This window comes from Muntiacus reevesi, chromosome 2, assembly GCF_963930625.1.
Source record: "Muntiacus reevesi chromosome 2, mMunRee1.1, whole genome shotgun sequence".
Lineage (NCBI taxonomy): Eukaryota > Metazoa > Chordata > Mammalia > Artiodactyla > Cervidae > Muntiacus > Muntiacus reevesi.
Genome location: NC_089250.1, coordinates 107,059,270 through 107,079,520, shown reverse-complemented (window position 1 = coordinate 107,079,520; position 20,251 = coordinate 107,059,270). Strand labels below are relative to the sequence as shown.

Sequence of the window (20,251 nt, the reverse complement as noted above, 5' to 3'; positions counted from 1 at the left end):
GGATGTTTATGACAAAGAAGAGAGTGCTGGTCATATAGAAGGAGCTCAATCAACTCGGGTTAGCTTTAAAGGAATTGCGCTCCCTGCCCTCGGAGGGAGCCCTGGCTGGGCTTGTCCCCAGCCTCCCTCACCGTGATGGCATCTATCTTGAAGAGGGCTTTGGCCTGGGCGCTGGTGTAGGCATCAAAGTGGTAGGTGATCTGGTTGAGGTTGTCAATGGAGTAGGCCTGGACACGCACAATCTCGGTGCCCAGCGCCAGATTCTCCCAGATGGCAGCCTCGTAGGAGGCATTGGAGAATTGCACAGCCTCATCCAGCTCGTTGAGCAGAGTGATGTAGACGCTGCAGAAGCCCTGGTTGAAGGGGGGTGCCTGGTCAGTGGCGGACACATTCATCAGGTAGCTGGTCTTGGTCTCGTAGTCCAGGTAATCCACGGTGATAATAAGCCCCGTGCTCTCATCAATCTCAAACTTCCCCTCAGCGCCCGACAGGATGCGGTAGTTCACCAGGCCACCGTCCCCTGCAGGAGGATGCAAGAGGCTATGCAGTCCAGGTGCGGGTGGGCTGCCTCGTGGTTTTACGAGCTGCCCCAGCACACCCACTGCTGTCCCAGAGGGACAGGGCGATGGGCCTTGGCTTGCCTACCCAGTGTGCACCACCCCCGACCTCTGTGGGTTGGATTTTCCCTAGAGAAACACAGAGAATGCAGTCAAGGTCAAGGATGGCAAGGCCCAGCATGCGCTGTTGACTCCCCCGGGGTCTGGCCTTGAGGTGAGAGATATGCCAGTGGAGGATTCAGCTCCTGGAGTCCTAACATTTGGGTTCAAGTACCTTCACTGAGTATTTGGACAAGGAGACGGTGGGGTAATTAGGGATCTCTTATGTAGTGGAGGCTTTGATTTAGCAAGTGTTAGATGGGACAACATCCTCAGAGGTGGCTAAGCCTTCATTTGGTCCCTCCAGCCAAAGGGTTCCAGTGCCAGAGTCACCCTTCTTTGTTCTGCCCACTCCCTGCCCCCCAGTCCCTGTGGCCTTGGAGTACATGCTTCATCCAGGAGCCAAAGTTGGGATTCCTTAGCTGAAGTCCACATACTTCAGAGAGGATGGTTATAAAATCACTCAGGAAATCCTAGACTTCCTTGAAATTATTTGTAAAATTCTAGGTGCATTCTTTCTGGGAAGGGATCCATAGCGTTCACTAGTTTCTCAAACAGATTCCCGACCCAGAAAAGGACTTGAACCACTATCCCCCAGCAATGCCTGTGTGACCTGCACCATATAAACCTGCCGTTTAAGGGAGAGCAATCACCCAGGAGTTTTCAGGCCTATTTCTCCACCTACTCCATCCCATGCTCCAGGAATGAGCTGGGGAGGCTGACAGGGGCTGAGTTGGAAGCCATGAGAGCAGCTGACATGAAAGAAGGGCAGGATCTGTGAAACTAGAAGGATAGGAAGGGGTCTCCTCTGGCTGTATCCCTGGCCTGGGGCAGAGGCCTAGATAACCAGGCCCTGTAAAGAGGACCAGAGTGACCTGACTGCCTTTCTCCTTCACTTTGCGCTGCTAACGGTGGCCACCTCTAGGGCTCCAGGGATGTCCACTGCCCTGTAGAACAAGACACTGGCTTCTGTTAAATGTGTGTGTGCCAGGCCCTGGGCTGTGCTGGCTGGAGGAGCAGGCCTCAGCCAGCTTTTGGACAAGAACTTCACCCCTCCTGGCCCTGCCCAGCCCCTAGCCAAAGGCTAGCGGGAGCTGCCACGTCCTGGGATGACAAACCTGGACTTCCCCAGCTTGTGACCTCTCCTCTCTCTGAAACCAGGACCACTTCCCAGACTCCTTTCCTCCTGGGACTGGGAATCTGGTGGGGATCCCAGGAGTCCCTGCCCACTTGGGAGCCACTGAATGGGGGAGCACAGGGCAACCAGAGGACGCCAGGCCCTGTGGGAGGGGGGCCTGGGCCGCGGCCGGTCACTCTGGGGAAAGGACTCCCTGCCTTCCTCCTGCCGGCCTCACCCGTGTCTCGGTCCGTGGCTCGGACGACGATGACTGACGTGCCAATACCCGCTGTCTCGCGAAGCCCCAGGCGGCTGTACTGCTGCTGCGTGAACACCGGGGCCTCGTCGTTGACATCCTCCACGTACACAATCACCTGTGGGAGCCGGCCCGGGAGAAAGGTCAGGGTAGGGGTCGGGGGAGCCCAGGGCTGGGCCCACCTGAGTCTGCATATGTGGTTACTGTGCTCCTAGGCCAGCTATGAGCTCTCTACAGAGGGCCTGGGGTTGTCTGGCTGGTCGCTGTGTCCCCATACCTCACACAGTACCTGGCACGTGGCAGGTGTTTAAATATCATTTTGTCAGAGAACAAACCTTGTCTGGCTCTTGACTCTGCTATGAAGCCTGTGGGAACCTGTGGCTAATCGGTGAAACTTGGGCTGTTCAGCTTCTCAGCTATGAGACAGTCACATCAGTTCAACAATTCACACCCTGTGCCACTCCGAGGATGGTTATGAAGGCAAAATGAGCCAGGGCTTTGCAAAAGTGCTTGAAAAGTTTAAAGGGACCCCATTCAAACACCAAGATACCTCCGGGAGAAAAGACATGAAAACATCCTCGGTCATAGCAGACCTCCAGATTCATAGGCTCCTCCAGATTCTCACGCGCTCTCTCTGGTGCTCTCACTGCCAGTGCACAACACTGCGGCTATTTGTGGGGGGCTAACCCCACCCCGCCAGCCCCACTCCTGCTGCCGGAGCCAGAAGACGCCCAGGGAGTGGGAGCCGCCTGGGAACTACGCCCAGTCAGGCTAAGGCAGCCCTCAGCCTCTGACTGATGGGCAGCTGAGATGACCGTCCTCAGAGCTCCTGGGGGACTGAGTCAGTTTCCTGTGTTCCACTTTGCTGGCTGCCTTTCCTTCCTGGTCCATGCCCCTTCCGGCTTTTCCTGGGCACACTTCCGATACTTCCTACTAATCACATTCACATGAACCCTTGTCTCAGGATTGGCTTCTGCAGACCCAGACCAAGACAGTGGTTGTCGCTGAGTTGTGGAATTATGCATGATTTTCATCACTGCTTATTTACAATTTCTAATTTCTCCCTATCGAACATGTATGTCTTACATAACAGCAGCAGCAAAAAACAAAACAAACAATGTGAAAGATGGAGAGAGATGTGACGGCCAGAGATCAGCACCTCACTCTTCTTTTGGTACACCCCTCTCCTCTCAACACACACACAAGCATGTGACTGTGCACAGGTCTGGCCCAGGTAGGAGTAGGACCAGGGCTGTGTCCAGAAGGACCAGTGTGGTGGGGAGGGGAGTTATAGTCAGAGGGTAGTGGGGCTCAAGGAACCACAGGGAGGCCCAGGACTCCTGCCTCTTTTCCCAGATGAGGGAACAGAGGCCCAGAGATGGGGAGGGACTTGGCCGAGGCCTCAAGGTCACTGACAGCTGGGAAGAGAGTGATGGTTCTCCTGGTTCCCAGTCCAGCAGCCCTACCACTCTGCTCCATGTTGGGGATGAGCTGGCCCCAGAACAGGAGAGAGACCCTCCTTCCAGACTAACAGAGCCTGGGCCAGCAGGAGCTTGCCAACAGAGCAGGCAGGAGCCAATGGGGCCGGGGCAATGATGCGCGGCGTGGAGTGCGCACGTGGTCCCCAGTGCCGATGGCAGAGCAAGGTCCCATCTGAGAACATGAGTATTTGGGTTCTGATCTATCACTGCCACTCAGATCAGCCTCAGCTTCTCTTCCTGGGTTAGTGGGGAATTAGCTGGATGGAAACGAAGGGGCTTCTGTTGGTATAAGCAGAAATGGTGACTTGAGTGGCAGACAACTACGAGGTGAGTGGGGTGGCAGAGTAGTGGGGAGGAGATGTCTCTGGGGGTGAAGTTTTCTCTACTTCCCTGCTCTTGGGGCCCCTGTAGTTCTGCTAGGTCATCAAATTTTCATGTCCAGACACCCAGAACCCAATATGCAAACTAGCATGCCTACTCCAGAGCACAGCTGCTCACAAGCCAGAACCTTCTAAGTCTGGCTTCACCAAGAACTTGGCTGGGGAGATCCTGGGTGGGGTGGGTGGGTGGGTGTGAGGGGGAATTTGCATGGATGAATTTTAGGAACTCTTTTGCTATAAACAGAAACTACCCATCCGTCTCTCGAAACTGTGAGCCTTCTCCTTCCCGAGTCGGCTTGGCCAAATGACCTTGACTCCAAGAGTCACGGCGGAAAAAAACAGGGCTAGTCTGACAGTGCAGTAAAGAGGAGTGAGGTAGCATGGAGCCTGGGTGTGGCCCTCCATAAGACTGGCTGCATGCCACTCTCCTCTTGCTGGTTTCAGCCTTGTTTATAGCAGCAGAGACAGGAGGCAAAATGGTGTGTGGTTTGCGAACCTGAGAGACACAGATGTACAGGAAACAGGTCTGCCAAGTTCCTGCTGAGCGGGAGGGCTCAGTGACTGAGCTGCTGGGCTCCCCGGAGAACTAGCCCCACTTTCCGTCTAGTGCTGTGCCCTCCTGAGGGGACGAGTCAGGAGACTGTGTGTGCACACGCGCAGTATGCACGTAAGGCCCCCAGTCTCTATCGTTTCACTGCAAACTCCCTGGCCCCTCATAGGTGCTGTCCTGGTCTCCGACCTGAAGATGGTGGATGGCCCCTCAAGCCAGCTCTGCTGCTGCTGGGGAAATGAGTCCAGGGCAAAGCTGGAGTCCCCACACTGTCTTCAGGAAGGTCCTGGCTTTTCTTGGGCTCAGGGATGTGGGAGCTGTGTACAATAAGGGCCATCAAGTTCTGACCCCGTGGGCAAGCAACCAAATCCCCACCTTAAAAATGACTCTTGGGCATAAGGCAGCTGTGGAAGTTTCTGTGCTCTGGAACCTTCTGTGAGGCAGTGGGGTACAGCGGTTAAGAGAACAGATCTGAGCTGACTGCCTGGGTGTGGAGCCTGGCTCTGTCTACCCTTACTGCCGTGTGACCCTAAACACATTGGCCAAGCCCTCCTTGCCTCAATCTCCTCATCTATAAAATGGGTATAATAACAGTGCCTACATCAGAGGGCTGTTATGAGGCTTAAATGAGCTCAAGCACATGAGGCACTTAGAAAAGCACCTGGCACAGAGTGAGGGTGCTTAATGTTCCACAGGGTTTGTGGGGAGAGGCACAAACAGAGTGTGGCTGAGCAGGTGTGGCTCTGGGTGTCTCTCCCTGCACCGATGGGCGTAGCTTGGCTTTGTTTTGTTTTACACTGTACCTGGGGTGCTGCATACTATTTTGTTAGAAAGGTTTGCAGCTGCAATGCTGAGGCAGTGACAGGAGCAGACCCCGGAGAGAGGTGCCCACCTGCTCCTGGGAGGGAGGTGAGTGGGGGTGGGGCAGGAGGGCTGCGGTTACGCAGCTTGAGGTCCAGGGTGCCAAGCCAACCTATGCTGACAATGGTCACCCTGTGGCCTGAAGCTGGCCCCACTTAGGGCATGCTCTGAAGTGGGTGGATTACTTATTCACATGCTGATTCAGTATCTCATCGTCATGAAGGTGAGCATGGTTGTGTGAGGCTGATTCAGTGCACATTTAGGTAACTGTCTGACCCTCAGTCATCAGGGCCCTGGAATCATTCTAAACAGCCCCACGGTTTGAAACGCCAAGGGATCTGATCCCCTCGGCCACCTCCATCAGGGCAGACCTCACTCAAAGGGGCAGCCGTAAGCACTCAGGTCTCCCTCGCCATCTCTTTCTGGGGTAGAGCTGCGGGGCAACAGCAGAAGATGGGCTAAGGCTGAGTCACCTGCTCCTCAGCACCCTCCTTTGCGATGGGGACCAGAGGCAGGCTTCTGTTCATTGTTTCCAGCCTGAGGGAAACAGCGGGGTGGAGATGGGGCCGATAAGAGGAGCTGATTCTGCCCCACTCACTTCTGGGTAAAAGTCCCTGCTTGCTCCCCACCCCAACTTTTCCCATCTTCCTCCTACTCTTCACCTCTAAGGTCTGACTCACTTTCCACCTGGTTAAGGGGAAGGGGCTGTGAGTTGCTGAGTCTGCAGTGGGGCAGTGTGGGGGTGACCTTGTAGGTCATCTCCTTTACTTCTGTCATCCCCTTGTTACTGGGCAGGAGAGTACATCTGGCCCAGCCAATGGAGTATCTGGGTGCATGTTCTGACCATTCAGGAAGATTAGGGTTGATCTGATTTTAGTTGCACAGGGGAGAGGCCTGAGGGGAGTGAGGTGGGCAGAGAAGAAGACATCTGATGGGGCAGCTGGGAGTGCTGACTGCAATATTTGGGAGATACTTTCAATGGAGAGAATATTGAACTTGGACTCGGAAGACTTGGGCTCAAGTCCTGGTTTGATCACAAGTGGCTCCTCTGTGCGTCAGTTTCCTCATTTGTAAAATGAAGTTGGTGACATCTATAGCTCCAAGATCACACATGTGAGATTCCCTTGGCCCACACTAGAGAGCTATGTGGATATAGGGGTTAGTATAGTAAGGGTACCTCATCCTTTAGGACGGGCATCAGCATCACTGACCCCTTTCCACATTTGGAAAAACTCAGGCTCAGAGCAAAATGACACATCCGAGATCCCAGGTGGGTCTGAGCCCAAGGCACCCCTACTGAGCCCAGGTGTCACTCAGCACCCAGATGAGTGGTGCCCTCCCGCCCTGGGCCCCAGTTGCTGGCCATCTCTGGTCCACCCAAGGCTCTGGCTCAGCCCTGACAGCAGTGCTGAACAGAACACAGGGCTTCTGACATGCTGCCCCATGTGCAAGCCCCCCGGCCCCAGAGCGCCCTTGGCCTCACCCTGACGGAACTCCGCATGGGGCCCAGGTCGTGGTTGTAGGCCTCCACTATAAGAACGTGTGATGAGTTCCGCTCCCGGTCCAGGGGCCGGGGCCCTCGCATGAGGAGCCCATTGCTGACGTGGATCCGGAAGTTGTTGCCATGATTACCTGTGTGGAGGGACAGAGGATATGCATGGGCTCTGTCCTGGAGTAGGACGCTTGTGAGATCATGGTTATGGAGAAAAGATGGGGAGCCCAGACCCCCAGAAGGCAGACCTTTCCCAGAGGTCTCAGGCACTTGGCTGAAACCTGAAGTGGTATAGAAGCCTCGCCTCACACTGCCCTAGCCTAGCAGGATTTGAGGGAGGGGATAGACGCTCATTCTGTGCCCTACTTATGGAAAGCCTGGAGGTCTCCTGAGACCTCCACACCCAGAGGTATCAGCAGATTGACTATTTCAGAGGACACAGGGGCATGATAGAGAAAGGAACACGAATCAAACTCTGTGAGAGGTTAGTGAGGAAGCACCCCTCCCTCACCTTGGGGGCTCTCGTTTTCCTTTGGGATCCAGCCACCTCCACTCACAGGGGTGAGCTCACCCCTGATTCCAGAAGTGAGATCAGCACGTGGCGGTCTCAGGCCATAGTGACTGGTTCAGGCATGGTCCTGTGAGTCTAGCTGGCCCAGTGAGACTCCTCCTTGGGAGGTTGCTGGGGTGGGGGTGGGGGGCTATCCCAGTGTCCAAGGTCATAGTGACTGGTTCAGGCATGGGCCCATGATACACACTGGGCCAGTGACACTCAGTGTCTTGGGGGCTCGCTGCCAGGGGCTGCTCTGGTCTTCAAGGTCCCCTCTGTCAGGGTGATATCCCACTGTGGGACATGAAGAACTCAGCATAGGAGTCAAACGCATCCTCACTGAAAACACGACCAGCTTGGTGCGAATGATTTGAGAACATCCCTGGTTCGTCCCTCTGACCCGTCTCCCAGACCCTTGGCAGCCTAGAGAAGCTCTGCTGCCCCGGGGTAGGAACCACCTCCCCCTGCCATCCTAGGGCAGCCCACTCACCGTGAAGGATGCGGTACCACACACGCCCAAACTCGCCCTCATCTGCATCTGTGGCTTTTAGCTGAGGGAGGATGAGACATGTGGTTACTCCTCGAATTCCACCCATAGGCAGAGAAGGTGTTTGTGGAGTCCCTCCCCTTTCCTTACCCACCCCAAGCCTGTCCTGCCCAAACCGTTTCCCATGAAGCTGGGGGTGAGGAAGAGGAGAGGGACATGTTTTTCTCATCCCCTATGAGGACACCTGTCTGTTGATGGCCCTGGGCTGCCCTGTCCATGGCAGGAGACCTGCCAACTCTTTTTCCTGACACTCCTCCAGGCTCCTGGTGAGCACAGGCAAGAAGGTGGGTGACAGCTCCACTGCTCTCTGGATCCAGGCTTGGCTAGCTCAGCCTGGCCCTCCACGGTTCCCTCCTTCAGCCTTTTGAGAGTCCAGGAGACTCACATGGGGTAGGCGGGGTGCACAACTGCTCTTTGCCCACACTTCCTTGGTCTGAAGCTATTCTGGCTCCCAGACTGGCACTGTATATACTACAACTTCTGGAAAGTATACTGTGCACTGTAACAGCCACATTGTGGAAACCCAGAAAGCCCACTTGCCAAAGGAATGGCTCCATGTCCAATCACACACATGATCATTCCAGTGTAGTCCCAGCCCATCCCGGCTTGCTAGGTTGCACCTCAGGCTTATGCCCTGTTTCCGGTGGGACTTGGGGCTGCTCTTCTCACTCTGAGAATGCCCTGTGCTGAGCCTTTCTGACAACGCATCTGACCTTGAGGCTGCTGGCAGAGCCACAGATGGCCTTGAGGTCTGTCCCATCAAACCAAGAGCTGAATACCTCCTCTACCCACTGGAAAGCAGCAGAGAACACCCCTGCAAAGTGATGCAAGAGAGGCCTGGGCCTGCATGGCTGGGCAGGCTCCCACGGGGCCACCTTACATGCAGCTTGCTGTGTAACTCCCGGGACCTTCCCACTTTCCCTGGCTCTGCCCTCTTATCCTCAGCAATCACGTCAACCCTATGCTGTGTGTCTAAGGGTTTAGAAAAGCATGTTGATTGTGCAGAGGAGGGAGTCTGTTGGTGTGAAAAAACAGTGGGTTTGGGTCAGGCAGACCCAAGCACAAGTCCTGGCTTCGTCACTTACTGGCTATGTGGCCATGGATACAATAACCCCACTGAGCCTCAGTAGGTACAGTGATAATCATCCTTGTGAGGTGGATGGGCAAATTAGATATAATCACTGCAAAGCATCTGGTCCAGTGCCAAGATAGATGCTGAAGGCTGGATGTTATGAGACATGCCACCTTTTCCTCTTGATTTACACTGGGGTTGGGATGGCTGCATTGCCCCTTGCTGTGGAGTTCTTCCCTCCCCTGAGAAGACTTAAGAGCTAGAAGGTTCAGGGATGTAGCGGGGCACTTCAAGAGCCTGGCTCTGAAAGGGATCAGGACAGGAGGAGGGCTGAGCTGTCCAGTGGACACCCTTGGGTGTGGCTGTCCATGGTGGGACTTCCCGGATGCCTCCCTTTCCTGGCAGCCTGAACCACCTGGGGAGTTTCGCCTCTGGCCATTTAAGAACAATGGAGGCCACAGGTGAGGTGTGCTGTCAGCGTGGGAAGAGAAAGTGAATGAGGTTCACCCAAGGGCGAGGTGGACCAGCAGGACCACAGGGCACTGGGGACGTCTTCAGGCTGATGCGGCTCGCACTGCCAGGGGCCGGTGCCCACGCCTGCCCAGCCTTTTCAGGAAAAGCACCCAGTCCCCCACCACTAGCTAGGTGGGTGACCCTGACCAGGCTGCGCCTCTTCAGATCTCAGTTTCATTATCTGGAAGACGGGGCTGGATGAGAAGACCCCTCAGTCACCTGACGGACTCTCATAATCCTACCCACTTGGGGCTATGCAGAGGATGCTTCTCCTGTTGTCAAGGGCTAAGGGCAGGAAGTGAAAGTGTTAGTCGCTGAGTCATGTTCGACTCTTTGTGACCCCATGGACTGTAGCCCACCAAGCTCCTCTGACTATGGGATTCCCAGGCAAGAATACTGGAGTGGGTAGCCCTTTCCTTCTTCAGGGGATCTTCCCAGACCAGGGACCGAACTCAGGTCTCCTTCATTGGCAGGCAGATTCTTTACCATCTGAGCTACTTGCCAAAAAAACAGGCTCCCCAAAAAGCAGGTGGACCCCAGGCTTAGGTCTTGGGCAGAGCCACAGCTCCCCCTATCTGGGAGCTTGGGGGTCCTTGATGGGAAAGTTGCTGAAGACTTAGGCTCCTAAGCAGGCTGGTTGCCAGGGGAGTGCTGGCTTCCAGGAGGAAAGGAGGCTGGGGGAGGGGTATGTGTGTGTATAGCCACCGCCTGGGGATCTCCAAGGGCTCACCCAAACTACAAGGAGTGCAGCCCTAGCAGTCTCTCAGTCCTCTATCTTCTGCCCTGTGATTTCTCTGACTTTTGAAAACATCTCTCCCCTTCACTTCTACAGCCACACACCCTCAAAGGGAAGGTGCTCTTTCAGGAAGCTAAGGGGAGGGGGGCCTGGGGGCTGCCAGGGCTCATCTCTCTGCCTGGTCCCCTCCCGCTGCATGGTGGCTTGTAGGCCCTCTCCCCGGTAACCTGGAGGCTGGCAGGCACTGAATAGTGACCCGCTGGCTGCCCCCGACCATACCATTCAAACGTCCAGCAGGGGAAGGTGAGTGCCTCGGGTACAGAGTCAGAGAGACCCTCCCCTCTGCGTTCCCCCTAGGGCCCCCCGCCCCTCCAGAGGGCTCCAAGGAGACCGGCCAGTGAAGGCCGTGGGAAGGCTCAGGAGCGCCCAACTCCTCCAGGAGGCTCCCTCTTTCCAGCCCAGTTGCCATCCCGACCTTCCTGGCTTTCCCCTCCCCCCAGGGAGGGCCCAGACTCTTCCAGACAAAGCCAGGTCTAACTGGAGAGTGAGGGGCGAGGGCCACTCTGCCTGGCTGGCTGAGGGATACAGGCAGAGCCCAGGGCAGGTGGGGGTCACAGAGACGACCAGAGCTCCCGGGACCTCCCTCGAACAGCTGAGAAGACCTCTCACCCAGCTGGAGACTGCCGAGAGCTGGCTCTGAGGTCAGTGCGGGGGCCTGCAGGGAAGTGGGGCAGCACGCTGCCTGGGGTTCCGGGGGGTGGATGTGTGCATGTGCTCAGGCCTGGGGAATCCCTCTGCTTTCGTAGAGAGTGGAACCTAGGTCCAGGTGGGAGCAGTGGTTAGTCTGAGGCCACCCAGAAAGATGTGCTGAGGTCAGTCCCTTCTGATCACAGCAGGCCCTGCTCTTTGGAGCTCTGAATGAAGAAAGAAGGTTCTAGACTGAGCTTGCAGAGATATGTTCAAAGTGAGGCCTGCAGGTGTGCCTGTGGCTCCAGTGGGCAGGGAGAGGCTTCAGCTGCTCTTGAGATCATTCCTAGCTGTGGTCTGACAGAGGCCTCCTTTCCCCAGAACCACTGGCCCCGGCTGGCTGCTCAGACAGGGCAGCCGGGGGGCCTGTAGTCAGTCTTGCCATACCTCCCTGGAAGGATGACCTGACATTTTCAACCACTTGGGAATCTTCTGCTCCCAAAGAAAATACTCCAATGCCAATTTAGCCTCACATGTTTTTTCAAAGCATTGCCCCAAGGACTGAAGCCTGGACCTGCTTTGCTAGTCTGATAGGGTCTCCAGATCCATGTGGAGGTCTCGAAATAGCATCAGGACTAGTAGGGTTGTGACTCCTCTCACTTCAGACTGCCCTTTTCTTACTCCCAGCCAAGCGCTTCCCTGGGGAGGATGGAGGGATGGGCAGTTCTCTCCCCAAGGACATGGCAGTGGGCACACCCCATCCCTCTTCCCTTCCAGATTCAGGGAAGGGCCAACCCACGTATGGCCTGGCCAGCGTACTCTCTAGGCCTGATGCTAAGAGGCGGAGGCCCTGGATAGCTAGATGGGCATCAAAATTTCCATCTGGGAGCTGGGAGGGGTCATGCTCTGTCTGGAAATGCTGGGAAGGAGTGGTGGTGGGGACTGGGTCGGGGGTGGGGTGCACTGGATGCCCTTAGTCCCTGGGCACAGGGCAGGCTGCAGCAGAGGAGGCAGGGCAGAGAGAGCCAAGAGTTAGGTCCTGCGGCTGTTGGTGAGTGCCTGGGGTGGCGTTGGTGGCTGGGGAGGGTGTGGGCTGGGGGGCCCCCTCTCCATTTCCCACTTCCTGCTGACTTGGTGGGCTCTGCAGCCTACAGGCAGAGTCTCGGTATAACCTAAAGCCCTTCCTCCCTAGTGTTGGTGCTAGAACTTAACTAAGTTAGACTAGGCTGTTACTTGGGAAAAGGAGAGGACTCTGTTATCCTTTAGGTAAGGAAAGTCTCAAAGGTCAAAGAGAAACAAATGATTATTTCTTAATAAACCCCCTTTTGGATTCCCTGTGTTTGTAGAAATCAAAGATCACAAAAGTTGGCCTGCAAGCTGTAGCCTCCTTATGTATTTTGTTTGGCTCATTGGTAGTATTTTAAATATTTGAAAATTCATCTGGAGTTTTTAAAAAGTTTTAAAACTTTTTAAAAGTTTGTTTGGTCTTTGCAGTGTCTTTTTCCCCCCCTCTGTCTCTCCAGAGGGGATTCAACCAGATTTGAATTAGTTGGCAACACTTCAACATCAGGAAAGTTTGCCTAAAAAAAGTCCAGATTTCTGGCTTCTCTTGGGAATCTGGAAGAGGGACCACAGGGCCTGCCTTCTGGGATTCCGTCAGCTTGGCTGAGGCCCCTCCATCCCCACTCTTCATGTAGACCTGCCCACTTGTCCTGCTGGTAACATGCTATCTACTAGCTGGTCTCTAACCATGTTAATTTGCAACCAAGAGCTCAGTTTGATTTTCCAGCTATAAGGAATCTGCCGCCTCCCCACCACCAGTGGGATGATCCTAAGTGGTAATGGGTGACTGTCTGGGGGTTTCAAGCCCCACCTTGTCCAGTGGGCTGCTCTCTGGGGGTTCTTTCCCACTTGTTCTCAGGAAGTCCTGGGAGAGGGCTGGGAGCCAGCAGGGTGGCAATGCCACCAGTCCAGGGGTCGGGAACCCTGGTTCTGGCTTTAGCTTGGCCATTGGCTCACAGTGTGGCCTTGGGCTGTCTATCCCTTATTTGGGCCTCAGTTTCCTCGCTTGTCTCTGGAGCAGGCTGGACTTCCTTGGGAAGCACCAACAGGAATTCTCCTGGGGGTCAGGTGGGTGACATAGGTGTGCGGGGGGCCTGAGGGCAGGGAGTGCAGTGAGTTGGGGGCCAGCACCCCGTCTAAATTGGGCAGCGGCTGCTCAGCCCTAGCCCCTGGGGGCCAGGCAGCAATGGGCCCCATGTTGCTAGTGCTGAAATTCTGAAATTTCAAGAGAAGCCAGATGTTCAGATATTTATGTAAAACCTTGTTTTTTTTTTTAATTCACAATTAATTTAAGTTTATAAAAGCACTGTAAGAACTCAACCAGTCTGTAGCCTTGGTGGCAGATAACTGCTAGGGTCCTTGCCCTCTGCAACTATAATTGATGACTTGTTCCTGGTCACAGAGCAAGTCAGGGACAGGATTGGTCTTAGACCCCAAGACTGTTGTAATTCCTGAGAATTGACTTTAAAATGCCGGAAGGCATTACCCCTCCTGCCTCCTCCGTGACAGGTAGGCAGGGACTGTAGCAGAGGGAGGATCTGAGTTCAGGCCCAGCTCCATCACTCTCCCACTGTGTGACTTTAGCCTTGTTACCTCTCCCAGGCTCACTGTTCTAACCTGGAACATGACTGCAATGTTGTCCGCAGCTAGTTTGGTAGTGCCCAGCACCTGTCAAAGTCCCCCTGCCTCTCCAGGCCTGAGTCCAGCTCATCTGCTCCTGTCCCATTCCTTTTGCAGGAGTCATGGACACAGAGGGCCCCAGCCCCCTCGCCTTCCTAACGGCTCCACCCACGCCGGGGAGGCTCTCAGAGGCCGTTGACCCCATCCCCGTGCTCATTGCCCTGGCCTGCATCTTCCTTCTGCTGGCCACCTGTCTGCTCTTCATGACCCTCTGCAAGCCCCGCGCACTGGACCCGAGCCGCCGCCGGGCCCGCGAGTGCATGCCCCACCACCCGGGGAGCCCCAGCGAGCCGCAGCTCCGCCTCTGGAAGCGCCTGGGCTCGCTGCGCCGCTCCCTGCCCAGCTTCCGCCGCGGCCGGCCTGCCCCCCGGCGCCCCCTGCCGGGCAGAGAGGACAACCACGATTGCGACTGCACGGAATCTACCAAGATGTGACAGGGGTATCCTCCTATTCCATCCACAGACCCTCTTGCCTCGGGTGGAACCAGGCACCTCCGGCTGCAAGAGGACAGTGGCCCAGACAACCTGGGCCACGTGCCCACACTGTCAGCGGTACCCTGTGCACTCAGGCCCGTGGCCTTTCCCAGGGATCGTCCCCGGAAGAATGCCTTCCTTCCTGCTGCCACTTCAGCTGCTGCCGGTTGGAAGGCTCCTGGACCAGGGACTGAGCACCTGCAACCATCTGGACCCTTGGCCCAAAGCTTTCAATGGTACAAACCTGGGGCCCCCAAGGCCCTTCTCTGACCACCAGGCACCAGCCATCTCCAGGAAGCAGCCCCGCTTCTTCCCAAGAGAAGCCCTGCCCCCCCTCCAGGTGCCAAAGCCCAGCTCAGATTCCAGTGCTAGTTGCTGAATGGCCTAAGGTTCCCTGCAGCCAAGTGAAATACTCAGCCATGCTGGGGGCAAGGGAGTGTTCTGCCCTCTGTGCCAACTCAGTGCCTGAGGCAAAGGGGAACCCAGGGAATCCCCTCCCCTGACTTCCTGGACCCTGCCTGCATTTACTTGTAATCCATGGGAGCGGTCAGCACCCCTGTGGTGGATCAGATGCTGGGTGCCTGCTAGGAGGAGGGGCATTCTGGGGGCTCTCAACACACCTAGCCAATCACAATCTTGGCTGTCACCTTGGCACGTCCTCCCTCCCTCAATGCACCTGAGCCAGGATGGATGAGGAAGGGGCTGGGAATGACTTAAGAAGCTCCTTGCAGAGGCCAGGACTGGCGCTGTGTCAGAGTGGGAGGAGGCACTGTCAGCAGCTGGAGGTGACATTATCCGGGCTCTGAGAGCATTGTAGAGGCTCCATGCCTCACCCAGGGAGGGAGGCAGGCTTCCTCCAGCTGGGAGGGTCCAGGCCTCTCCAGGACAGCTGTGGAACCTCAGGCCTCGACCACACGAGGTGTGCTATCATATTTTTCGTGATTGCTTCATTGACAGGCTACTGCCAAAGCAATCTCACCCCAGGCTGGGCTTCTCAGAATCCCAAACCTTCAACCTCTCCTCGTAAGGCTGGGGCTAACCACTTTGGTTGGTCCCAAATTTGGGGGGCTGGGCAGAGGGGTCTGAACTGCCCAGCTCCTGCCCCAGAGAGTCACCTGGCTAGAGTCACCTGTACCCCATCAGGGACTGCTCCACATAACCCTGCTACAATCCACACAGCAGCCAGGCACATCTTCTCACAGGGTGAGCTCCGATTCTGCCACTCCCCAGCTCCAGAAGCTACTGCTGGGTCAAGCCAGAGCTTCTTTGTCTGGTGCTCGGTGCCCACTGGGAGCTGATTGCAAATGATGCTTCTAGCCTCATCCTGACCCAAGACTCCAGGCAAACTGAAATATCTGTCCACCCCGGGCTACAGCTCACTCAGCGTGCACGCCCTCCGTGAAGCCCTCTGTCTCCACCTGCAGCCTCCTCCTGCCTGAAATCAAGGGAGGACAGGGACCACTTCCTTTGGACAGTGTGGGTCACCCCTGTCATGCCTGCTCCTTTTTACAAGCCTGGGAGGCTCCCAGAGAGCGAGACCAAGTCCAACCCCTCATCTGCTTCACCAGCGACAGACTCAGAGGTATGCGGCCTGTGTTTACTGAGTGAAGGGTGGCCCTGTCTAGTCCTGGGTGCACCCCCTTCTTCTCTTGGATGCCCCTGCAGAGAAGCTGTCTCTCCCAGCAGGCCCATAGTGCATTCCTTTCAGGTCAGTCTGACATCTGAGAGCAAGTTCACTTTGGCCAGAAACTTACTTCCAGGGCCTTGAGAAATCACCAGAGCCTGATTTTCTCCCTGAGAAATGAGGAGACTCGGGGACTGCCTTATATTACTCACAGGCTCTAGGATCTCACTCTGAGTAGTCTATATAAATAGAAACCAAGTCTTGGGGTTTAGAAAGCGGGGCAGGCCTCCTCCCACAGTGCAGTAACCTCTTCCTGGTTTTTCCCCTGTCACGTCTCCCTGAGACATCCCAGGCTGAATTCTGCCTGGACTTGGTCACCATATCACCCCCGGGCCAGCATACTCTGCCTGGCATGTGGTGTCACAGGGGTGGGCAGTAAAGCTATCCTTGACCTGAAGGACAAAAAGGGGGGGTGGGGAGGAGAGGGCTCTCAAAGATCTGCTGTACCCTCAGCTGTGTTCCCAGGTTGATCGTTGGTAACCTTTGTGAGCTGGGGGTCTCAGGTGCTAAGTTTTAGGCTAGGGGAGAGTGGGGCCCCATGGCTTGGTGTGGTGGGTTTCTTTAATGTTCCAGGAGCTGAGGCTCAGAGGGAGAAAACCATTTTCTGGAACCACCCCCAGACCCTGTCAACCCATGGCTTCCTGGACTCTTGGCGCCTCTGGGAGTCAGCACCCTGCTCCCGGCTCCCCTCCTGCCCCATGCCTGGCCCTGATGTAGGGAGGTGGGCACACTGCCAACCTCCCACTCTTCTGCCCCTCCCAAGCCTGGGAGCCTGTCCCAGCGGGCAGGCCCAGATTTGCTCTGTTTGGCTCAGCCTGCAACTTGGAAACCCCACAGCTGGTGAGGAGGGTAATTCATGCCCGGCCTCCCTCCCCACCCAGCAACTGAGGCCTCCAGGGAGGGCTCGGGAGGGCACCCAGCCTCCTTTTTCAGGTCCCTGCCTTCCTCCCCCAAGGCCCAAAGCTGTGGCTCCTGCTCGCCGCCGGGAAAAGGAGTCCTTTCTTTCTGTGTCTGTTTATTTCCCAAGAGGGGAGATTCAGCCAAGAGCCCTGTGAAAGCAGCTCTGTTCTGGGCTGTGCTGGGCCCTGGCTCTCAACTCCTTTCTGGGAAATGTGACGTCTCCAGCTCCCTCCTGCTCTGAAAGGGCCTCCTGGGCGCAGTGGTGGATGGGGAGAGGACTGTAGGGGATGGAGGGAGAGGGGAGAGGAGGGCCAAGGCGTTCCTTCTGTTTTGGGCCCATCCATCCTGGGTTACATAACCTGGGGGCTTACTCTCCCCAGGAGGGAGGAGGAGCCTGGGTCCCTCTTTGGTTACAGCACTGGCTACTCGGGAGCAGCAGCTGGACTGGCCCCTGTTCCATCCTGCCACAAGGCCACTGAGCGCATGCTCTGAACTGAATGTGGCCCTGCCTGCCCGCGCCGCCCCCCACCCCCACAGCCGCCATCACCTGCCTGCACGATGCTGTGGCCCTCACGGATGTCTTCGGGGACGCTGGCCTCATAGCTGCTCTGCAGAAAGATGGGCCGGTTGTCATTCACATCCAGGACGGTGACAAACACGGTAGCTGTGCCCGTGCGCCGCTTGCCCACGGGGCCATTGTCTGTGGGGCGGCCGAGGAAATGGTGTTAGCAGCTGCCTGAGGGGCACGCTCCGGGTGCCAACCAGACTCTGTTCCCCCACCTCTGCAAGGGGGTGGCTCTTTTTCTCTAGGTTAGGAGCAACACTAACAGTATCTAACATGTCCCAAGAACTCATTCAGTCCTCACAACAAGCCTGCCAAGCGGGTGCATTATCAGAGGAGGTGACTGAGGCATGAAGTAGGTTGAATGGTGGCCCCCGAAAGATATACCCATGGCAAGTCCTTGGGAACCTGTACATGTAACCTTACAGGGAGAAAGGGTCTTTGAAGATGTAATTAAGGATACTGAGAGGAGGTATCCTGGATTATCTGGGTGGGCTGTAAATCCTATGACAAGGGTCCTTATAAGAGACAGGCATGAGGGTTGTGGGGCGGGGGGCGCAGATTTGACACAGAGAGGAGAAGGTCATGTGAAGTTGGAGGTGGAGACCAGAGTCCTGCGGCCACCAGCCAAGGGACACTTGGAGCCACCAGAAACCGGAAGAGGTGGGGAAGGACCCTCCCCTAGAACCTTTGGAGGGAATACAGTCCTGCTGACACCTTAATTTTGAACTTCTGGCCCCCGGAGCTGTGAGAAAATAAATGTGTTTCTTAAGCCACCAGCTGTGTGATCATGTGTTTCAACTGCCCTAGGAATCAGCTACAGGGACTGAGATGACAAACCCCACTGATGTTGGGGCCCAGAGGGTGAGGTCCAGGGTGCACACCCGGGCGTGTCTGCCTCCGGGGCAGCCATCCTCTGCTCCTGTCCACACTGGACAGGCAGAATGGGGCCCAGGGACCCTAGATCTTCTGAATCCTCAAGAGAAATCAAACATCTGAGCTTTTAACTAAAATCTCCTGATTTTTAAACGTCCACAGCTATTATTTCTTATGAAACATGAGATGGGTCAAACATGCCTGCAGGACGGGTTAGGCCTCTACATTCAGGGATGTGGACTCTGCCTGATTTCTAAGCCTTAAGTATTCAGGGATTCTGCCCTCTCAGTTCCTGGAAGGACCCTCCCAGGGCTGGGTCATCCTTCTTGTGCCCAGTGCTGCATGTCCAGGCAAGGGCGGTCACCCCAGGGAGGAGTATGGGCAGCTGGTGTTGGCTGAGGACCAGGGGTGACTCTGTCCTTCTGCCCAAGTCAGCTGCCCACCTGCTGGGGTCAGTGAGTTATCCTGAGGTAGGTCATTTTGTCCTCCTGAGCTCCTCTCCAGGACCAACCTCTCACTGTCCGGGGGTACTGCTTACTTGCCCCGTCTGGGGACAGTGTGAGCTGGCAGGCTCCAGAGAAGGCCCTAGCCTCTCCTCCTAGCCAGTGCTTCATGCAAAGGCTGAACCCAGGGCGGGTGATGGGCCTCCAGAGGGTGGTGTGGCCACTCCAGGGTGGGAGGAGAACAGGGCAGGGGGGAGATGCTGGGGAGCGACTGCAGGCTGGCTAGAGTGAGGCACAGAGAGCTCACTGCCTCTCACCCTGAGATCACTGCAGACACTGAAAAAGCGTTCCTGTGAGGACCAGGGGCCTCTGGGGGACAGAGCCCTGTTCACACCCTTCTTGCCATCCGGTGTCCTCAAGGGCTCCCTGCTGCCTGGAAACCGAAGACCAAACTTCTAGCTCAACATTTAGGCCTCCACAAGGGGCCCTACCTGATCACAGCCCCCCCGACTAAGGGATACCCAGACACAGAGCTCTCTCCCATCTTCAAATCCAGGCCTGAAATGCTCTCCCTGCTTCTCCACATATGGAAACCCAATGTGGTCCCCAAGGTGGTGGGCAGCATGTCTTGTTTCTATCAGCACCATCCTGTTCTCTTAGGCAAGTCTGTGCCCCAAAGGTCCCTCTGAGAAACTTCCCTTTCCGACTCTGAGGCCTGGGGTTCCAGGTGGGTCTGATAGCTTCCCCAGCGACAGGGACAGACCCAACTAAGAAGCACGTCGCACCCACTCTTGGCCATAATGAGGGGTTGAGAGACAGGTGCTGGGACAGATGGAACTAATCAGAGCTCATCTGAGGGTTTCTACTGGGGAAGCTGGGAAAGATACAAGTGCCAGTTCCCTGCTGCTCAGGGAACTCAGACGAAGGCTGGGACTGCAGCAAGAATTTGCCATCAAGTGAGCCAGGGGACGGAGCTCACACACAGGGGCAGAGGCAGCCAACGCAGAGAGACTGAGGCCTGTGGCATCATCTGAGCTCCAAAGCCAGTCAATAGTTAAAGCTCCATCTCCTTGTGGACCAGTGTAGTTTTGTGAGCCTATCCTGCTGAAGCTAGTTTATTTAAAAAATTGTCATTAATAGTCCTAACTAATCCAAAGGCACTCCCAGAGGCAACTTCCTTCAAGCAGCCCCTCTTGATCACCTCCCTTTGCAAGTTTCCACCACCCTTGGTGCTTGTACTCCTGGGCTATCCCTTCACCCTTTTCTGCTCTGTTCTAGTTTTGCAGTGATCTGTCTACATGCTGGTCTCCCGTCTGGCTTCCATGTAGCCCCCAACACATCACCTTAGCATCTTGCACGTAGCACCATGTGCCGAGCCTTACAGCTGGCAAGGGCATGCCACTATACTGAGGGTCTGGTTGCCCTTTCTCCACTGGCACCAGGGCACAGCCTTTGCCTCAAGGCCAGCTCCTGGAAGGGCACCCATGTAAACTCCGTGGGTGGGCTGGTGCTCACCGATGGCCTCCAGAACGAGTGTGTATGTGGCTGTGGTCTCCCGGTCCAGGTTCACCACCGTTCTTACTGTGGCATCGCGGTAGCCAACACTGAACTTCCCATCCACGTTTCCACCTGTGGGCGACAGAGAATGAAGCACTGGTCAGCAACTAGGGAAA

The 20,251-nt window shown here is 56.0% G+C and overlaps 2 protein-coding genes across 2 annotated transcripts in view; one reads left to right on the top strand and one right to left on the bottom strand.

Annotated features, from left to right (window-relative positions):
* CDH23 (cadherin related 23) overlaps window positions 1–20,251 on the bottom strand; it is a 437,615-nt gene that overhangs the window by 85,697 nt on the left and 331,667 nt on the right. The window contains exons 27-32 of the mRNA XM_065922525.1: window positions 20,094–20,207; window positions 17,249–17,397; window positions 7,834–7,894; window positions 6,785–6,933; window positions 2,012–2,147; window positions 132–520 (exon numbers count right to left, since the gene is read on the bottom strand). Coding sequence (XP_065778597.1) covers window positions 132–520; window positions 2,012–2,147; window positions 6,785–6,933; window positions 7,834–7,894; window positions 17,249–17,397; window positions 20,094–20,207 — 998 coding nt within the window. The remainder of the gene's footprint in view (window positions 1–131; window positions 521–2,011; window positions 2,148–6,784; window positions 6,934–7,833; window positions 7,895–17,248; window positions 17,398–20,093; window positions 20,208–20,251) is intronic.
* C2H10orf105 (chromosome 2 C10orf105 homolog) lies at window positions 13,430–14,074 on the top strand. Its single transcript, XM_065920838.1, has 2 exons — window positions 13,430–13,469; window positions 13,698–14,074. Exons 1-2 carry the CDS (start codon window positions 13,430–13,432, stop codon window positions 14,072–14,074), a joined length of 417 nt encoding a protein of 138 aa, XP_065776910.1.